Raw genomic sequence first — 19,250 nt, 5'->3', positions numbered from 1 at the left:
ATAGCCAAATTTCAACAACAAATTTCAGAATACACGTTGCGTACCGGAAGTTGTTGCCAGGTGTTTTCACTTTGGCTGAGAGGCTGAGACCGGATCCGGAAGCTTCATAAGATTTGGGAGACTTTGAATAAACACAACGGCACGAACCCTTACGAAGGCCATAATATTTAGAAATTAAGGCGTTAGAGCTTTTCATCTTAATGGCCTTCAATATTTGAAAATTAATTTACTGAATGAAGAGGAATGAAGAGTTATTTTAATGAATCGAAATATACTAAGCTTCCGGTTGCAGTAAGCGTCTCAGAGCGATGGAACATGATGCACCAATGATACTTAAATATATCCTTAAAATATTCCTGGTTTCAACGGGCGTGACAGCTAAAACGTAAGTATTTTCAGTTTCTAGGATGTGTTTTAGCGTATCAGTTTCCAACTCATCCTCTAAATTTGTGATCAGTTTTGAAATAAACTGATTCAATTTTACCAAGATGATTCATTTGGAACAGTCTGTAAGTGTTATGGAATCTTCTCTCTATCAGGTGGGAATGAGCGATAATTGCAGTCATGGTTTTAATTACTGAAATACATTTTAACCCTTCAGTTTTCTTCCGTTTTCTTTTTTCTCCGGTATTTACTACTTTACGTTGTGAGACTCCTATCGTGTATTTTTTTCTGAACGGCTGACGTTTCAGACTACGGTTGTACTAGCCTGGGGCCAGGCTTCGCGAAAGCGAAAACAATCAGCGAGCGGAGGGAACCTGGGAAAGGAAAGTCCATCGCCAAGCTTCGCCAGGCACGCTCTAGCCTGTTTCAGGCCCCGGTGGGGGGGGGGGGGGGGGGGGAGGCCTCGGGTATTTTTTGGGTGGGTGTGTGCCGCCCAAGACTCCAAATTGGCACCCCGTTCTAGAAAAAATTTCCCCTAAAATTGATACCCCTTTCTAAAAATGGGCCAATTTTTTATACCCCGTTCTAGAATTTACCCCAAAACTGATACCCCGTTCTAGAAATGGGCCAATTTTTTATACTCCGTTCTAGGGTGCGACAAGAGTACAACAGTTTGCTTGTTAACGCATTGAACCGTATTTTTAAAAGCAATCTGTCCTTGAATACTTTCAAATGGCTGCTTACAAAAGTGGAGCTTTCGATTTCGTGCGTTCGAAATATTATACCCCGTTCTAGAAAACGCCTCTGAAATGGATACCCCGTTCTAAACCAGGAGCTTCAAAATCACGACCCCTTCGGGCGGCACATACCCGTATAGGTAATGTATGGGAGTACCCCCCCGGGTCCAGGCTCCAAGATGGTGGTGAAAAGTAATAAGAAATGCGGAAAACGCCCGGTTTATTTTCGCTTTGCTCGTTTAATACGTCCCCACTATACTATGAGAGCCTGGCACAGGCTAGTCTCGCTCCGCTCGCCGTTTTTTTTTTTTCGCTGTTTCACTCCTCCAGATTGTTCAGCTTAGAGAGCAGACTGTGTGTTTAATATTTCAAACAAGGACATAACCGGGGGGTAAACTTGGTAATTGGTGGGGGTGTGCCCCCTGCGTCTTAAAACCACATAACAGATCAGACCAAACCATACCTTCGGCACCTCACACTACTATAACGGGCTTACAGAAGGGAGTGTCCCGGGGGGGACAGTCTACTTTTCCTTAACTCCTTCTCCCTATCCTGTCTGTAATCTGTCAGTAGAGTTGAATTTCTTTAGTTGGATTGATCCTGATTGTGATTCGCGATTGTAACTGCGAGGTCGGTCTGAACGTTAAATGTGTTTTCCGAAAAAGTAAGCATAAAATAATGCAATCTAATGCAGAGAAGATTGTATATATTTTGACTGTTCTACAACTGTGGTTGCCGCGACAATGAAATTTTCTCGTTCCGCGCCAACTTCGGCTTCCGGCCCATCCCCGAGTTTGGCGGAAACTCACTCGTTTTCCTCATGGAAAACGACCGACTTACAGGAAGTTGTATTAACGTTTGTGACGTTGACACTTCTCGCAGACCTGAAAACAACGTCACCAATACGTATACGTTTCACGTCTCCTTCGAGTCCACGCATTCCATAATAACGCCGATACTTCCATTCCTTGTCTCATAGCTAATAGCTCGTTCAGTCCAGTTGGGATGATCCTCCGATCCATTCAGAGTGCATTTTTGCTGTCAGGTCTCCCTTGAACTCTGGTGCTTATAGTATACATTCTGCTCTTTCCAATCTTATCAGTGGTTATAGCAGTACTCGGCTCCTGTATCACCTGAATACACGTAAGAGAAGATAAAAGGACTTGGGGCAGGTTCCATCCTCTTAGAGACATCTAGAGACAAGGGCCTCAAAGGCATGATGACCCAAATGACATGAAGGAACAGACCGCGCGACACAAGACAGGAATTAACTCAATGGACAGTTGTTACAAATTGCGAGAGGTATTGCAAGTTGGTGACAGTACAAGAGGCATCGAAAGTTATTTTATGACATTTATTTTTGAACATAATAATAATAATAGTCTTAAGTAATTGATAAGATAAAAACTAGATATATTTAATATTATGTTACAAAACTTCCAATTATGAACTAAGTTACACTGTAATAATTACGGAGGACCCCGGAGCTAAATTATATTTAAGAAAAATCTAAAAGTTACAAACTCATTTACAAAAAAAAAAGTTCAAGGCTAGCTCATATTAAAAGATTAAGCGATTAAAATAGGAGTTCTTCACTCAATCAGTGTTTAAGTTTGGCCGGTGACTAGATTTGTGTCCTAGAATGGTTGAGGTCACACTAGAGAAAGTTTACTATAGTAAACTCAAGTTTACCATAGTAAACGGCGCCGTAAGTGTGACCGGCATTTTTCAGTTTACTATAGTAAACTCTACCCTGGTTAATTTCCATGACTACCGCGGAAAGAACAAAGATGACCCATCACCGATAACCATCTGGTTACCAAAAAAAATAGGTGGGTATATCTCTAGTCTATCTAAACTTTGTTTGTTTTGTTGACAGTTTGTCATGATTTTTGAGGAAAGTAGTTTCAAAAAGGGTCGCATAACAGAATAGCTTTAGAACATCGGTGATTGTTTTTTCCACAGTGCTTTAAGGTTTCTGTTTCTGTACATTTCTTCAAACAATTCTTGGGGTTGAGGGTAGACCCACGCTTGCCTTCGCATTGCCGCTCTTTCTCTAAGAGTATGTCTTCGACGGGTAATCAATGAACCTGTCACTAAAACATCTTCACTAACTTCGTATTCGAAACCAAGGTAGGTAATAAGGGAGCGCATTCTTCTTGCTCGTCTGAGCAGCAGAATTAAAAGCAAAATGCTCACAACAGAAAACAATACTCTTTCACATTGAACCACGCTCAGGAAGTTACAGTTCAGTAATTTCAATTTAGTCAGCTCTCATAGCATGTCATCATTTGTTTTACTTTCCACTCTCACGTTACCGATCACGCGAGAAAAAACGCCTGGAAAAATTCAAATGCCTTTTTAAGTGGACCTGTCAGGTTTACTACGGTAAAGAAGACGTTACGAGACTTACCATAGTAGAGCCCTTTTTACCATAGTAAAGTCTCTAGTGTGACCTCAACCATTGTCACAATCTAAGACACAAATCTAGTCACCGGCCAAGTTCTGTGACCTTCAGTTCAGGCGTAAGGTTTCTCAGAGAATGTTTCTCTTGATGTTTTACCTTGTCGAAAATTTTCCTATTTTGTTTTTTCTACTGGATAGATCATAGATGTGAACCGCCTTAGATATGTTTCTCCGCTTGTGACACCGGTCCAGTAAACACTATACAGTCAGGGTAAGCTCTGCTGATCTGCATCAACAGAACCGTAGAGCGATACGGGGGGGGGGGGGGTACTCCGTTAAAAGGGCTTAATGGGGACGTGCGGCCAGCCAGGGTATGTTTTTCGGGAGTTTTGTCTTAAACAGGGTATCGAATTTATCATTTTTTGTCTTAATCAGGGTATCGATTTATCAATTTTCGTCTTAAACAGGATAAATGTCTTAAACAGGGTATCAAAAATCGGAATTCTGTCTTAAACAGGGTAGGAAAATCAGCGATATTTGTCATAAACAGGGTCAGGGTATGAGGGGCCGCGCCGCACCTCCCCACCCAGGGATATATCGAGTACCCCCCCGGGGAGCGATAGACCATAGGTCAAATTAGGGATAACTAAACATTGAAATTAATAAACAGATCGTCTAATTCTGCCTGAGTATAACCGTCCTTTCTTAACGGCTGTTTGAATGCAGAGGTCCACGCAACGCGTAAATATAACTGACTGGTTCCTGTTGCCGGATCTGTAATCAAAGAGATGCTGTAGCCAGACGTCACTTGAAGTGTGAAATAAAACGAAACTCAATGCAAGGCTGGCTCTACGGCAAAGGGCTGGTTTATTATAGGCCAATATTTCGGCTAACAAAATTAGCCTTCCTCAGGGCCAGAACTATATCGAGACAAAATATCTTTTAACGGTTCCTAACAATACAGAGCCACCCGGTGACCAAAATGCCTGAGGATTGCCTGGTGCAGAACGGTCCTGTTTTATTAAATAAACTCTTACTTCTGTTGCGGTTTCACCGTTTTCAGTGATGTTTATTGTAGTTATTAAAAGGCCTTTATACCCCCCCCCCCCCCTCCAGCATAGCCATACTTAGCTAGTTAACCTTTTAACGGCTCCTAACAGCACAGAACCACCCGCTGACCAAAATGCCTGAGGATTGCTTGGTGCAGAAAGGTCCTGTTTTATTAAATAAACTCTTGGTTCTGTTGCGGTTTCACCGTTTTCAGTGATGTTTATTGTGGTTATTAAAAGGCCTTTATACCCCCCTCCATCATAGCCATACTTAGCTAATTAGCCTCGAGAGCAATCGTCAAATTTTGTCAATACCAGGAGCCCATGAGTAGTTATGGGCTCCTCATACTTCATTGGACATCGCACATTACTATTGCGTTTCTTTTTCATTCGTTATTCGGTGCAATGTAGTCCATCGACCAGGCCCCAGTTGTTCAAAAGGTGGATAGCGCTATCCACCGGATAAATCACTACCCACTGGATAGTGCAATTGGTTTACCTAATATTTATCCACTGGGTACAGATTTATCCGGTGGATAGTGGCATCCTGCCTTTGAACAACTGGGGCCTGGTAGCCTGCGTGGCAGACGTTCGATAGAGAAGGGGAAGGAGGCGCCCCCGGAACCCTTCACTATCGTACGTCTGCCAACAGTGCCACGCAGGCTATCTCTCAGGGGGCTTCTTTGGGTTTATTCAGCCCGAGGGTCCCCCATATGAAACGAGAAGAGATGCTCGTCATGTCGTTAAGGGATATTAATAGGGAGCTTAAAGCCCCAATATCCACATAAAAATTCTCCAAACTGATCTCTATATATTTCCTTAAAGAATGAGTAGAGAGAATTTGACCAAAAGATCAAAGCATTTCTCTTAGGTGATCATTTTATCAATTCTCATAACCTAGTCTCTTGACAATGTACGGATATCATTGGGAGAAAATTGATGTTGGTCACTATTGGGACTTAAAGGTTAAGCAACGACGACGACGACGGCAACAAGAACGGCAAAAAACAATAGGTTCTGAGATTGGCAAAACAACAACTTTGCACGTGCATCACGCTTTTTAGTACATTTCTTTGCCGTCGGTGCTCGACTACGATGTGAAAGTGCCTAATTTCACGTTTTGTAGAGAACGTGAACGCAAGACGACGACTTCCTTTTTCTTTTTCTGAATCTTGATACAGTCCTTTAGAATTGAACTCCAGAAAAATTCGCACACATCTGACGAATTGAACGAGATGGAATAAGCACGATAAAGTTTGAAGCAGCGCGAATTCGCTTTTTATCTGGCGTTTTCGAAGCCGTTGTCGTCGTTGTTGCTTAAGCTCCCTAATGTTACTACTTCCACTTCGTTCAGCTGTTCGTTACACTGGTCCTTGCAAATTTGTTTCTGCCGTAGGATCGAATCTGATCTGAAATCGTGGAATCTCGAACAGTTTGAGAATGTGTGAAAATGGTGTCAAGAACAGGACAAGACCATGAAATCACCCGCTATTTTCACATCGTCAAAAATAAACTGTGACGATTCAGCATACTCTTACAAAACAGAATTTGGGTTTTTACGTAAAGCTGGCGTCAGTTCACACTTTCAAAGCACCATACGTACCAAATGACATAGCCTACGTAGCAGGCGCTTGGACAGCAGGCTACAAATGACATGGTTTCTATGAAAGTGTTGAGTAGTGAATGATTAACAAAAGTTACAAGCACTTGTCAAAGTACTTCCGGCTAGCACGCTATGACAACTTCCGCCAATTACAGAAAAATAAAACGAAATTCAATATATGAGAATTGACCCGGTCCATTGAACTGAATCAAGTGGATGATGATAGTGTGCACATAAATGTAGTATTGTCGGTGGTAAGAAAATGGCACGTCTCTTTGAAGCTGTTTATCAAATAAATGATAATTGCATTTGTATACATAAACTACACTCAGATAACCATTCAACAAACAAATGTAGAGTCGAACAAAGGTAGAGCTCCTGGGGAAAAACATTTAAAGAACGAGGTTTTACCCTGCATGAGTAGACTCTGAGTATGCTACCTAATGAACCGTTTTGTTTACGAGTTTATTTTTAATGTGCGTAATAACTGGTCTAATATTTTTTAGCTTGAACTTAAACTTGAAAAAATATTCAAGGCAAGGTTTATATGAATATTGGTGGAAGCTACGTGGAGACCTTTAAATCATGTCTCATTAACTATTGATATCAATTGTTCCATCAGAGCGTGCGATCACTAATATTGCAGACGCATAGCAATGATAATCGCTGTGAACAAAAGCGGACCAAATCTGCAGTTTTGTTTTATGTAATGAATGTTTCATCGACATCACAAGTTTTACCGCGCGCGCGCGTTGTACATGTAGAACTCGTTTCCATAGAACAACTGCTTAAAGGTTCGAGCGATACAACGCTATGCATCTCACTGGGCTATCGCTCTCCTGATGAATAACACACAAAGCCAATAGGAACAAACCTTTTGCAACAACCATTTTTGAGAAGTATCTCGCTTATTAAGAAATTCAGCTGCAGTGTAAACATGGCGGAACGGAAGGGAGAGAGAGCAGGGGATCACACAGACAAATGTATGGCGGCAATGAAAGAGGATCTTGCGGCGTGGATGTCGAGAATTTTGAATTTGATGGTCACGGCCGAGACGCTGTTAGAGGATTTAGAGACAGGAGTGGTTTTGTGTAGACTAGCTAACACAATTCAGAGTACGGGCGAAGAATTTCTTGAGTATAACAGCTTCATACCTCGAGACACATTTCCACCTTGCGGAGTTACTTACAAAGAAAGAACAGGCTTTCGCGGATCATTTCTTGCTAGGGATAATGTAGCGAATTTTATTCGCTGGTGTCGGCAATTGGGAGTTGCAGACATAATTATGTTTGAAACGGAAGATCTCGTTCTTCATAAAAACGAGAAGTCTGTTATTCTAACACTCATGGACGTGGCACGATTGAGCGTAAAATTTGGCCTTGAACCGCCAGATTTAGTCAGACTGGAGAATGAAATTGACCAAGAGATTGAAGAGCAACCGGACGAGATTATGGAGGAGCCGATGGTTCGATTAAAGAAGAAACATAAATCGCACAGCCTAGACGATCTGGTGAGTGCGTGCTATCATGTGTCCTAAACATAAGAAATAAAATATCAATAGATTATCGCGCTTTTTTGTTGAATGATTCAAGCAAAAGTACACACTGCACAAGAATTCGCGCAGCATGGAATAGTGTACCCCGATGGTCGAATTTGAGTGTATAAACTAAACAAAATAAAGCTTACTCTACCATTATTCAAATTAGGCACGGCTGACAGTTGCAATTTTATTTCAAAGAGTTTTCATTATAATGCATTGTCCCTTGCTAGTACTTGTGTTTGCATTACAAAACGAGTAACTTAACGCGTGGTTCTCGAAGATTTTGGAGTACGAATACAACAACAAATAATCCTGATCAAAAACAGGCGAAGAAGGAATCAGAAAACCGCAAACGTCTATGTATTTATCCGATAAAATCCCTCTTTTTTACTTCCTTTACTAGTAAAAATTATTCGTTAAATAGCCACATAATTTTTAACCAAGAATTGGTGATTTACCATAGAATCGTCCGTCTCGAAAAAAGGAAAAAGAATCGAGAATGAAATAAAAGTAACGAAAATGAGCAAGAAATCGGCAGATTTGTTTTTAACGATACTTATAATTATTGTTCATGTACTTTTACCCCATTTCAGAAAAATCTGAATTTATTCCGAAATACAGTAATTGCATTAATTTATAGATATTCCAAAATTTTAAGATTACCTAATAGTCTCGGAATAAGCTTCGAATAATAACTCCTGCAGAGAAATCCTAAATGCTTGTATTTTTCTTATAAATAGATACGACGTGGTCTTTATTTGGACAGCCGGTTGTGTTTTGTTGAATTATTGGAATTGACCAGAAGGGCGGTGGAATCGATTTTATTTTTGTAAAGATAAATATATATATATATATATATATATATATATATATATATATATATATATATATATATATATATATATATATATATATATATATATAATATATAATATAGCCGCTTTCAAAGCGATATGTTGAAACGCTGAACGTTAGCATTTGGCCACTACTAAACAAGAGAACTTGAACGGCAAAAATTTTTTAGTCAAATGAATATGATTATGAAGGAACTATTACCCGCTAGTGAAACGGAGAAAATGGATCATAGCCCATAGATAAATATTCAATTGCAAACAAACTCTTCAGCGTCACTACTGCATTTACTTAATATGATATATTAAATTGAAAAAGTGTTTCCCGTGGACGAATTTTTTTTCTTTTCAGGGAATTTTAGTTCACATGGTCAAGCTAGCCGTTACACCCAGTGGGAGGAAAATTATGGTCACAGATTAAATTTCAGTTACATGCTTTTTTTCCTTCAGTAAGCAACATTTGTCATGGTATCGCGTGCCCAATTCTTGTCCATTGTTGTCAACCTCGTATGTTAATCACCAAACATCGAGTGATTTATCTCCATAAAAATCCACCAAATCACCATATTTCGAAGTACTGAGTAATTTATTTATCGAGGGAAATTTCTAGTAAAACTAATTAAAACTTGTATTTTCGATTTCATATTTTCCTCGATTCACGAGTCAACAAAGTTGTTGGTTTTTAATTAGTTCCTATATTAACTCTAATTCACTAAGCGCAGAAAGTGTAGCAAAATCATTTAGAATAAAATATCGCATGATACACGCACAATATCCGAGTATTGTTTTTTGGTAAAAATCCTCGAGAGTCAGAATTTTGAGTTTAAAACTGAAAAAACAAAAAAATTTCTCAGATAAGCAAGGTATGTGTCGAATAAAAATACAAATATTCTCTTTAATTCGCTAAGGTTAATCCTTTAATCCTCAATGAGTTTCGTATTATTTACAAAATCATATTATAATTACCTATGCGAGACAAAGATTTTTTTCTTTCAAGTTTTTTAAAGTAGTTGTTGTTTTTTTCCTGAAGTGCTACTGAGATAAAATGAAAAAAGTTTCAGTTTGTATCTAATTATAGTCTTCAGTTGTTAATGTTCACACTTACAAGCTAAAACCTGCGTAAGAGAATCTTGTAACATGTTTATTGTATGAACTCTTTAAAATCAGTTTCGTCTACAATGCTTTTCACTAATACACTTAAATTAAAGTGAAAATTATCAATAATTTTTCAAAGAAAAAAAATAACAACTAACCTTTGGTGAAGGCAATTTTTAGGCTAAAAAATGACACAAATTTCCCTGTTTGTGATAGCTAAAGCGAGAACATTGCTCTTGGCATATTTTCAAAAATCCAGCGCCCCAAAAAATGGCTAACAGTGAACTCCAGTACATCTTGTCTACCGTTAAGTTCTCTTTAGCGAAAAAAAAGCAAGAACAACGACGAATAACGTAAAACAACATCAACAGCAAACATAAAGTTTGCGAATCGCAAGATAAAGTAAAGAATCGATAAAGTAGGACCAACAATCGAAGTGATTCTTTTAATCATAACATAAAATCAGTGGTGATAAGACATTTTACACAAACTCTCGCCATTGATGTAAGGAAGTTGTTGCCGTCCACTTTGCTCATATGACATGCACTTTATTTCCAAAATGTTTTTTAATTGAATAATTGTTAGTTAACAACTCTATATTTTTTTCTTGAAAATTGAGTGTCACGTTTTTATCAGAAACTGAGCGAGATCGACGAGTTTGAAATCGTTGATAAGGTACCAAGAAGAACGACGTGTTCATCAAGATGTTCTAATAAACTAATGGTGATACAAAACTCGCTTTTATTCAGTTTTATTATTATTGATTTCTTTTTGTTCCAGTAAACATATTAGGAGAATGAATGTTAAGGTCTGCTTTACATGCAAAATTTACGTAACGAGCCGCAAAATTTATAAACTTGCCAAAACAAGAACTAATTAAGAAAAATCAATAAATCAAATTAGTTATTGTAGTGGTTTTTTTTCCTACCGCAAAGCTTTTTCTTCTGTCAGTAGGATTGCCAAAAACTTGCAAATGTTCAAAGGGGGTGCAATCAACTACATGAAAAAATGGAACTGCAAACTCCCAAGACGCTCCATTTTTCTATCCTTGATTTGGCGGATAGAGGGCTCTGCGTGGTCCGTCAGTTCTGTCCAATACTGTACAGTCAAACACCGTTAATACTGACACTAACGGGGAGCGATAGAAAGTGTCCGTATTAAGCGGGTTGAATTTAAAGAAAATGTGAGGTCTTACGTTCCCCACAGGGACAAGGAAAACTGTCCGTAATAACGAGGTGTCCGCATTAAGCGCTTGTCCGTAAAGCGACTTCCTACTGTATTTCTTGTGTCGCACTTGCACTAGCTTCAGCCTCCTACAGACACAGACTTTCTTAATTTGGTTTGTCACGAAACGTCCCTAAACGTGTGCATTACGAGCCAAACGTCAAAACGAATTCTGCATCAGAAAAAAAGTCATGTAAGAGACCGTGGAAAATGTTTCAACTTACATTCAATACCAACGGTGTTCTTTTTCATTTGACAGTTACTCAAAGCGACCTTGATTCCGTGAAATCAGCGATCGCTCAAGCATTTTTTTAGGTTTACGCCTACACTAACTGGTTGTTCAATATCCCAGTTTTCAGATTTGTAAAGCAGGTTTTGCGTACTTTTATTCCAGAATAAGATCAATCGACGCACCCTAAATGACGTGAGTCTTTTGTTTTGTCTAGTCCCAGTGCGTCTCGTCCTCTCTAGCATGGCTGTTCTGTACCACGCGGATGACAAACTGCAAACGGGTCATTGTTACTAAAGAGACAATTTCAATGATGACTACTTAGCACGGCTAACATCTGACCAAACCATTTCTAATGTTATTTTAGTATGATAAGATTTTTAATCGCATCTATGTTTACAGGTTTATCAAGTGTTGGAGCAATGCACTTGCCCAGTAAAGTTCCCAGTCCTCCGCGTTGCGGAGGGAAAATATCGAATGGGAGAAAACAAGTCGCTGATATTCGTCAGGGTAAGAGAGTAATATTGACCTCTTTTAGTTTGTTAAAACGCATTGTTATATTGTTGATCTTTACTATTTTTGTGCGTGTTGCAGTTTTTTGTTTCTCAGGCCGCGTTTATATTGAGAAAAGTTTTTCCGTTAAAGAGGTTCGCCCTCCCAGCAGAGTCAACTTTAGCCAGCGTGAGAAGAAAAGTTGACCCCTTCGCCCGAACCAAGAGCTGACAACAGCGCTCGCACATGCTCTGATTGTTTTGCCTTGACCGAGTTGACCCGGCTGGGCGACCCAAAGTGTCTATTTATTATGGAGAAAAAGGAGGGTGAATCTACCATCGAAAAAGGGTGAACGAACGGCCTAGCCAAGGGTCACCTTTCACGTCCAGCCAACCTTTTTGTTCCTCATAACCTGTCAGCGGTTTGCCAAGTTTTGGTAAGGAAATGTACAAAAAGATGGCCCGCCCGGGGTAGCTCGAGTAGCCATGTGAACCTTCTATTCGTGACAAGTTTACTCCAAATAAACGAAGCCTCAGATTGATCTTTCTCTTGTTCACATTGACGCTTTGTTGTCATGTAGTAATCAAATGTCCTCAAATGTCCTCTCTAGGTCATGCGTAAGCACGTAATGGTTAGAGTTGGTGGAGGATGGGACACACTAGAAAGATACTTCGAAAAACACGATCCCTGTAAGATGTCAGGTATGAGATTCTATAGAACAACGCCTAGCTTTCTCACCACTCCTCCGCCAGGAGTCCATTAACTGAAAGCAACTGGCCAACTTTGTTCCCAAAATCAAGTTTAATGAAGGTTTTCCTTTGTTGGCTGGCGCGGAAAAGTACTCGTCCCCGCCGATTAAATACCATTAAGCTCGGTAGTTTTTTTTAGCCTGCGAATACAGCCATCACTGGGGATGTTTTGCGAGAGAGTAGGGAGCTTAAAGAGTCTGTGAACGACAAAAATGATTGAGTAAGGAAAACTTGAACGCAGGCACTATTTGTAAATCCTGTCAGTTGTTTTTGGATTGATGTTCAGTTTTAGAAACCAGTTTTTTTTTTGTTACAACGAGGCCTACTAATGTCATTAGACGAAACTAAACTCTGGTTACTAAACGAGGTTAAATACCGACTGCGACGCGCGACTGAGCGACTCTGCTACCCAATGTCTGGCTAAATGTAATACTGCAATAATGCTAGGTTTACTTATGCAATTTTTCCTATCGCTTATGATGAAGAGAGGCAACGGAGAAACTCAGTCCGATCTCCCAGATCACGTAGTGGAAGCGATGTGATTGGTCGATCTCCCAGTTCTATGAGCATTTCCAGTACAGACAGTCATGACTCATGTGGTACTCCTGTGGCACACGGACGCACTGCATCCTGGTCTTCGCCCCAGTCTTCGCAGGTTTGTAGGAGCTCTCCTCTCCTTCAAATCTCCTCTTTCTTACCCGGAAGGCCCGATACTCAGGCTAGTTTGTAGAGGATAGGAATGCAAATCGGGAGAAGGCATTATCTGCTTAGACCAAAATTTAGAACACTCTCTATTTTAATAGTTGAACGTTTTTGTGAAGTCGAAAAGTCTTTCGATCACAGTACAGGGACCAGCAATACCTTCGGCAACGATTCTTGGTCGATATTTGGTTTGGTGAATAACACTGAAAAAAAAAAAAACTTATAAATGAAGGGAAATAAAGTTAGCAAAATACGCTACTAAAGAAACTGAAAGAAAATTATGGAAGAAACTGGATACAAAACTAAACTAGGAGACTTTAAAACATTTAGCCACGACTGGATTTGTTGCTAGAACAGCATAAAATGAGCGGAAATCAAGACTTGTTTGTTTCAGGTGACTGGTTAGCATTGTTTAGTACATAATTTATTCCATTTCGGTTAAATATTAATGTAACGCCATATCAACTTGTCAAAGGCCCTGTGGCCCAATGGATAAGGCATCTGACTACGAATCAGGGGATTCCAGGTTCGAGTCCTGGCAGGGTCGTTTTTTCTCACCGCTAGTTAATTGTTTTCTTTTCTTTTTTCTTTTCTTCTTTCTTTTTATGTATTTAGTTTTCTGTCGTCAGTGTTCAATAAAAATAAGTAAACCAATTTAAAAAAAAAGGAATGTTCTTTCTCCTTTTTAGCATTTTAAGTATTTGCAGTGACAGTGCAGTGAGTATTGGGAAATGCGCAAAATCAGTCCTCTCTCTGAGAAAAAATGCAAAATTACTCTAGTCTACATCGAAATGGTTACCCTGCCAACCCTGCTTCCTCCTCAGGCGCGTCGTTTTCGGCAGACTAGCTCGAAACGCGAGTGACACGCGAGCGACTGCCGACGCAAGGGACCATGGGAAGGAGAAAAATGAGATGCGCACAATTTTTCATCGAGAGAGACAGACAGACGTGTTAATACGAGGCAGTTGCCACCCAGTGATAAAGATCTGATTTTTTAACATTTAGTTACTAGGTACGGGATTCGCAGATTATAAGTAACATGCACAATTTATGGCGCCAGCATAGGCCAGCAGATTCATACAAAAATCCCACGACCCTACCTAATCCTAACCCTTGGGACAAGGCAATCATGTTTTCTAGAAAAAAGGCAAAAATCGCTAAATCCATCCCGTAAATAGGGACTCAATAGACTAGGAGTAGTCCCTTCATCATTTTCCAGGGAGTAGAGCGAATGCGTGCGCGCGTGAAAATCACTAACTGCGAGGAACATAGTGCGCGCGTGTTACCTTCACCTTGAGGAAAGCTGGTGGCCTTACCGTAGTCTCTGCCATAGATAAATGAATGAAACAGCCGAACATTCATGAATTAAACTCAACAGTGAAAAATTGATCAATATACACAATTACAACATCAAAAAATGAAGAAAATCGCGACCTGACAGCTTTCTGAATATTTTGTGTGGTTATTCTGTCCTTCCTCGTAGAATGTAATATAAATTTTTTTGTTAGACAGTGGCAATTTATAGTGTGAAGCTTCCCGTTACAATCTTGGAACGCTTCCCAATATTGTAGTTGCACTATTAGCCCCTCCGGTGGGGGGGGAGGGGGCTTATTTATTTCAAACATGTTTGAGGAGGGGTTATTAGAGAAGGGGGGGGGGGGGACTTATTTAATTTAGAGAAGATGGTAGTATCAGCTCTCCACAATAAGCTAGAATGCAAATTGAAAAAGCTCAAGTACAAAAAGTTGGAGGTCATGCAGCCGACGATTAAAAACAAATCCGAACTTCCAATACGTGGATAAACCATCGTGGATCTGTCCAAATACAGTTTTACAGTAATTATTGATTTATATAGTCTATCATTTATTAGTGAAGATTAATAAGGTTGAGGGGAGGAGGGGCTTAAAATAGAGAGGGGGCTTATTAACTTTCTTCTTCTAAAAAGGGAGGCTTATTAGAGAGGGGGACTTATTTGAGAGACGTGGCTTAATAGACCATTTACGATAAGCAGTGCCAAATGGACGTCGACCACGGCTTTAACCTCTACTTTTTCCTGAATTTAAGTCTAAAACAGTTGTAAATTTGGCATGGAAAAAAGCACAAGGGCCTACTTTGTAATTTTTTGTAAAGACGTTTCATTTACCCTCAGCTTAAGAGTCCACGAGACCCTGTGAGAAGACGGATGACAAGTGTTTCCCCTTCAAGGAGCTCTTCACCCTCCTCTCCGCGCTTACAGCAGCGGCAAAGAAGGGGTACCTTGACACGTGACACCCCACCCAGAACTATTGACACACAGGCCCGCGGTAGGCTGTCACGTAAGAGCAAAAGCATGCAGGAATTGAGCAGCGTCGTTGTAGATGGTCGCAGACCGTCCTATTCCAATCCCACTACTTCATCTATGCGGAAACAAAGTGTGACCGGTGAGAACTCTCAAAGGGAGGGAACATCCACGAGCAACGGTAACCCTGGACAAGCCCGAAGGAAAAGTTCAGTAACCAGCCCCAGAAAGTTGTCAGGTAATCTGGGACCACAAGGCGATTCTCCAGCTGGTAGGAATCGTTTGAGTTTAAGTGGACCCGTAGGTTCTCCAAGGTCGGGACCCGTGCAGGTTACAAGAAGCGCATCCTTTGGGGCCCGGCCCCGTCCGATGACGCCCGTAATGGAACCTCGCGCAAAATCAACGATGTCTTCGCGACCCACAAGGGACATGCAGAGGAGGGCGTCCTCAGCCATGGCTGGGAGAGTTGACTCTTCAGGTAAGTAATTTTTTGAGGTATCATCAATTTAAGTGGGTGATTAGATCTAAACGCATCTTTAGTGTGACATTCACAAGACCTTGGATCGTTGATGCTACAAGAATACAAAACTAAAGCCCAGTTCAACGCGAGCGTATTTACAAATTGTGAATCTCACAATATTACTTGAAAAAAAAAAAAGAAAAGAAAAGAAAAGAAAGGAAATAGTTTTCAATAGATACCGTTTGCCAACCTCGTGTTTGCGATGGATTTGCAATTGAGCCGTGCTCGACTCCAAAGCTATTCTCCTTTTTTAGGGCTTTATATAGACTTTTAAGATCTGTGAATTGCCTTCATCCACAGAAGATGCACGACGCGGGGGGCCAATTGCCAAACGAAGGTCATCCTCCGCTACCCCCGACGGGAAATCACGGGTTCCTGGTTCAAGGAAACCCGCGCAAAACTCAACGGAAGTCAAGCAGGAGAGAAGTAGAAAGCCCAGCGTGTCCAAAAGCCCTAGTCCTCAACCGAAAACAACACAGCCGGTAGCTAATAGGAAAATTTCAACAGAATCCGCCCGCGGACGTAGATCGCTACCTTCGACACCAAGAGAACGAAAATCTTCGGCCTCACAGCAAAATGACCAACCAAAACACCCAGCTAAAGCCATTGCAGTTGAAAGCAAGGCGAGAAGGTGTAAAACACCTCCATCATCACGCCGCGATAATAAGCTTGTAAATCAGAATAAGGAGCCAGGGAGTAAGATGATGAATGGCAAAAACACCGCGGGTGAAAAAAGAACCAAGAAAAGTTCTCAGACCAACCATGGGGAAGAAGGTATAAACGACTCAGAAAAAAGTACGCATGGCATGGTGAGTTTGCCCACAGCACTTGAGGATAACCCGGAGGTTACCCTTAATGTACAGTCGGTTGACCAGTCCATTGATTCAAGTGACCAGTTAGACGAAGTAGGCGGTGATTATAACGAGGACGTATTTTCACCGAACGAAACATACTCTCAAACGTTCGCATTGAACGGTGGGGCTAAAACGTCGGAATGTTCGTTAGAAACAGACAGTGACTTCACTAGTGATCGTCTGAGTGACTTTACAGACACTGACAACGATTTTAGAAATCAGCGGTATTCTGGTCTCTCAGAAACGTCTAGTGATTTTTCATTCGGCACAAGTCCTGCCTGGAGGCTATTTCACTCGGTTGAAAATGTTCGCAATAATCCACTAGAGTCGAGTGGTGAACCAGATGTCCTGGAACTAGGGACCTCTCCAACGGTCAAGGACTGCCTGGTGAATTTGAATCTGCAAGGGTCTGTAACTCCCACAATGAAAAGGCGTATATTTGAGGCCGCTCATCAAATTGACCCGAAAGAAGAGTCCCCAGATTTGTCAAAACAGACTGTATCAGATCCAGCGAATAAAGCTATGTTCTTTGATGTCGAAAAGTATAACGACAGAAGCCCGGATGAAGAGGAAGTTATCGTTGGCTCGCCCCGTAAATTGTCTCTTGTCCAGTCTCTTATCAACTCCATCGAGAGACGGAGCGGAAGTAGCAGTCATGCGCATACTACACCTTACAAAAATGCTGCAGTTGGTACCAGACCTACTTCTGGAGCCACCAGTAAGCATAGTATAGATGAATCAGCCGTCACTCTAAGGGCCTTAGTAAGCAATCACGAGACACCATGCGCCAGAGACCCAAAGGTAAATTCTATTTTGTTGATTTTTTAAAAGTTATAAAGGAATTACAATATCCCCTTGACGTAAAAAAGGGGTTTTGATGTAAGTTTAGGAATGTACCCAAGAAAGCCACAGCCAAATAGCAATGATAAAAATGCATTCCCTTCTTCGAGAAAAGGTCTGCAATACTACTCAAATTTTGTTGAGATACTAGACGAAAGCAGACCATTTCTCCAACGACTTATCTATCTCAGCTTTCTCTGTGTGTACTCCTCTCTTTTCCCCTCATGTTGATGTCTTGCGACTTTTTTTGCAAATGGAAAATACGTGAATGAACATTGCAGATGGCGTAACGTAACACGTGTTTTAACAAATGAGATCAACGACTACTGTAGTTTTAAATATGTCGTCATCTTAAGGTTGTCTTCACCAAATGAAGGCAAATACCAAACCACATGTTTAAATTGAAATTTACAGGAGAGTCCTACTACAGAGAGCATAGAGAACGGAACTGAACAGCGTTTCTGCACCTCGGAGGAGGGCACAGTGTCACGTGAACACCACATAGGATACGACGTCAACAAAAACCTCATGAACTCAGTTCCAAGCCTCCGAGAGAGCCCGAAACTCCAGCAGATTCCCGGAGAGAAACCACCCGAGGGTTACGAGAGCAAAACAAGAAAAATGTCCCGCGAGAAAACCAGACGAAAGGAAAAAGAACTGGACATTTTTCCACGACCTCAACGTCAGTTTACACTGGAGGAAATGATACAAGATATGATGCCCACAAATGGTGAGTCTAAGGAGACTGAAGACCAGCGAACTTTGTCGCCTGAACCTCGTTTTCAAGCTTGGCTATGACGATGTATATTTAAAAATATATTATTACTTTTTTGGGTCCAAAAATGTGCGATATCCGTCGAAATTCAACCGTAAAAAGCAGCGAGAGATTAAGATCAATTCACCAGAATTTGAAATTCTTGGATATGTCAAAGCTAACGCGAAAGATATAGATGTCCCAGCTTTTAACTTGGCTTTTTCATCAATAATCCTGGAAACGTGCTAGTAACAAATAGAAGCTATAAAAGTCGATGGTTGCCTTGTCTACCTATCACAAGTAATGTTAGTTACCCGCTAATCGATTCCAGAAAACCTAGCACCGAAAAACTGTCGCTGAGGCCCGGTTCAGACGCCGCTTCACTTATGTGCTGAACCCAATTGTATTAGGTCCAACTTTGGAGCGACATTGGCGTGGCAACTGATTCAGACGCCGTACCGTGTGTCGATCCTAACCTTTATCTCCTGCCTGGGTCCGATACCATATTTTAGCGCCATAATTTATTTCCTCTTTGTCAAAGACCGTTCTTCTTGCTTCTGTGGACCTCTATTTTTGCCGGATTCATTTGAATCATTACATTCGACCTTCTCGTGCTCTTCCATAACTTTTCGGAAACATTGCTCACAATATGCGTCTGCAGTGCCTGCTTTCTAGCCGTTGACAGTTTCATCATTCTCGAAGACAGAACAAGGCATACAGAAGTACTCCTAGCACCGTAAACAAGTATATTTTGTATTCTTTACGCAACAGGAGAAAGATTGTTCTTCTTTACCCGCCATTTTCCTCAATTTAGTGTTCTGCGCATGGTAACTACGTAAAATCGAGCGGTATGGTGGAAAAAATTTTAAATTTAATGTATGCATAATGTATGCATTAGGTTCGGCACTTATGAGGAGTGCCGTATGAATCACATGCCGCTCCA

At 40.8% G+C, this 19,250-nt stretch overlaps 1 protein-coding gene and 1 non-coding gene across 2 annotated transcripts; both read left to right on the top strand.

Annotated features, from left to right (window-relative positions):
- The first annotated feature begins 6,845 nt into the window (after positions 1–6,845).
- Positions 6,846–18,506, top strand: LOC140952479 (uncharacterized). Its single transcript, XM_073401905.1, has 7 exons — positions 6,846–7,689; positions 11,521–11,628; positions 12,221–12,311; positions 12,845–13,014; positions 15,211–15,817; positions 16,160–17,514; positions 17,968–18,506. Exons 1-7 carry the CDS (start codon positions 7,117–7,119, stop codon positions 18,349–18,351), a joined length of 3,288 nt encoding a protein of 1,095 aa, XP_073258006.1. The 5' UTR covers positions 6,846–7,116; the 3' UTR covers positions 18,352–18,506.
- Trnar-acg (transfer RNA arginine (anticodon ACG)) lies at positions 13,536–13,608 on the top strand. The gene has a single exon. It is a non-coding gene; the product is annotated as a tRNA-Arg (tRNA).
- Positions 18,507–19,250: the final 744 nt, after the last annotated feature.

Source organism: Porites lutea, chromosome 11, assembly GCF_958299795.1.
Source record: "Porites lutea chromosome 11, jaPorLute2.1, whole genome shotgun sequence".
NCBI classification, from domain to species: domain Eukaryota; kingdom Metazoa; phylum Cnidaria; class Anthozoa; order Scleractinia; family Poritidae; genus Porites; species Porites lutea.
This window is presented reverse-complemented; position numbering and strand designations above follow the sequence as displayed.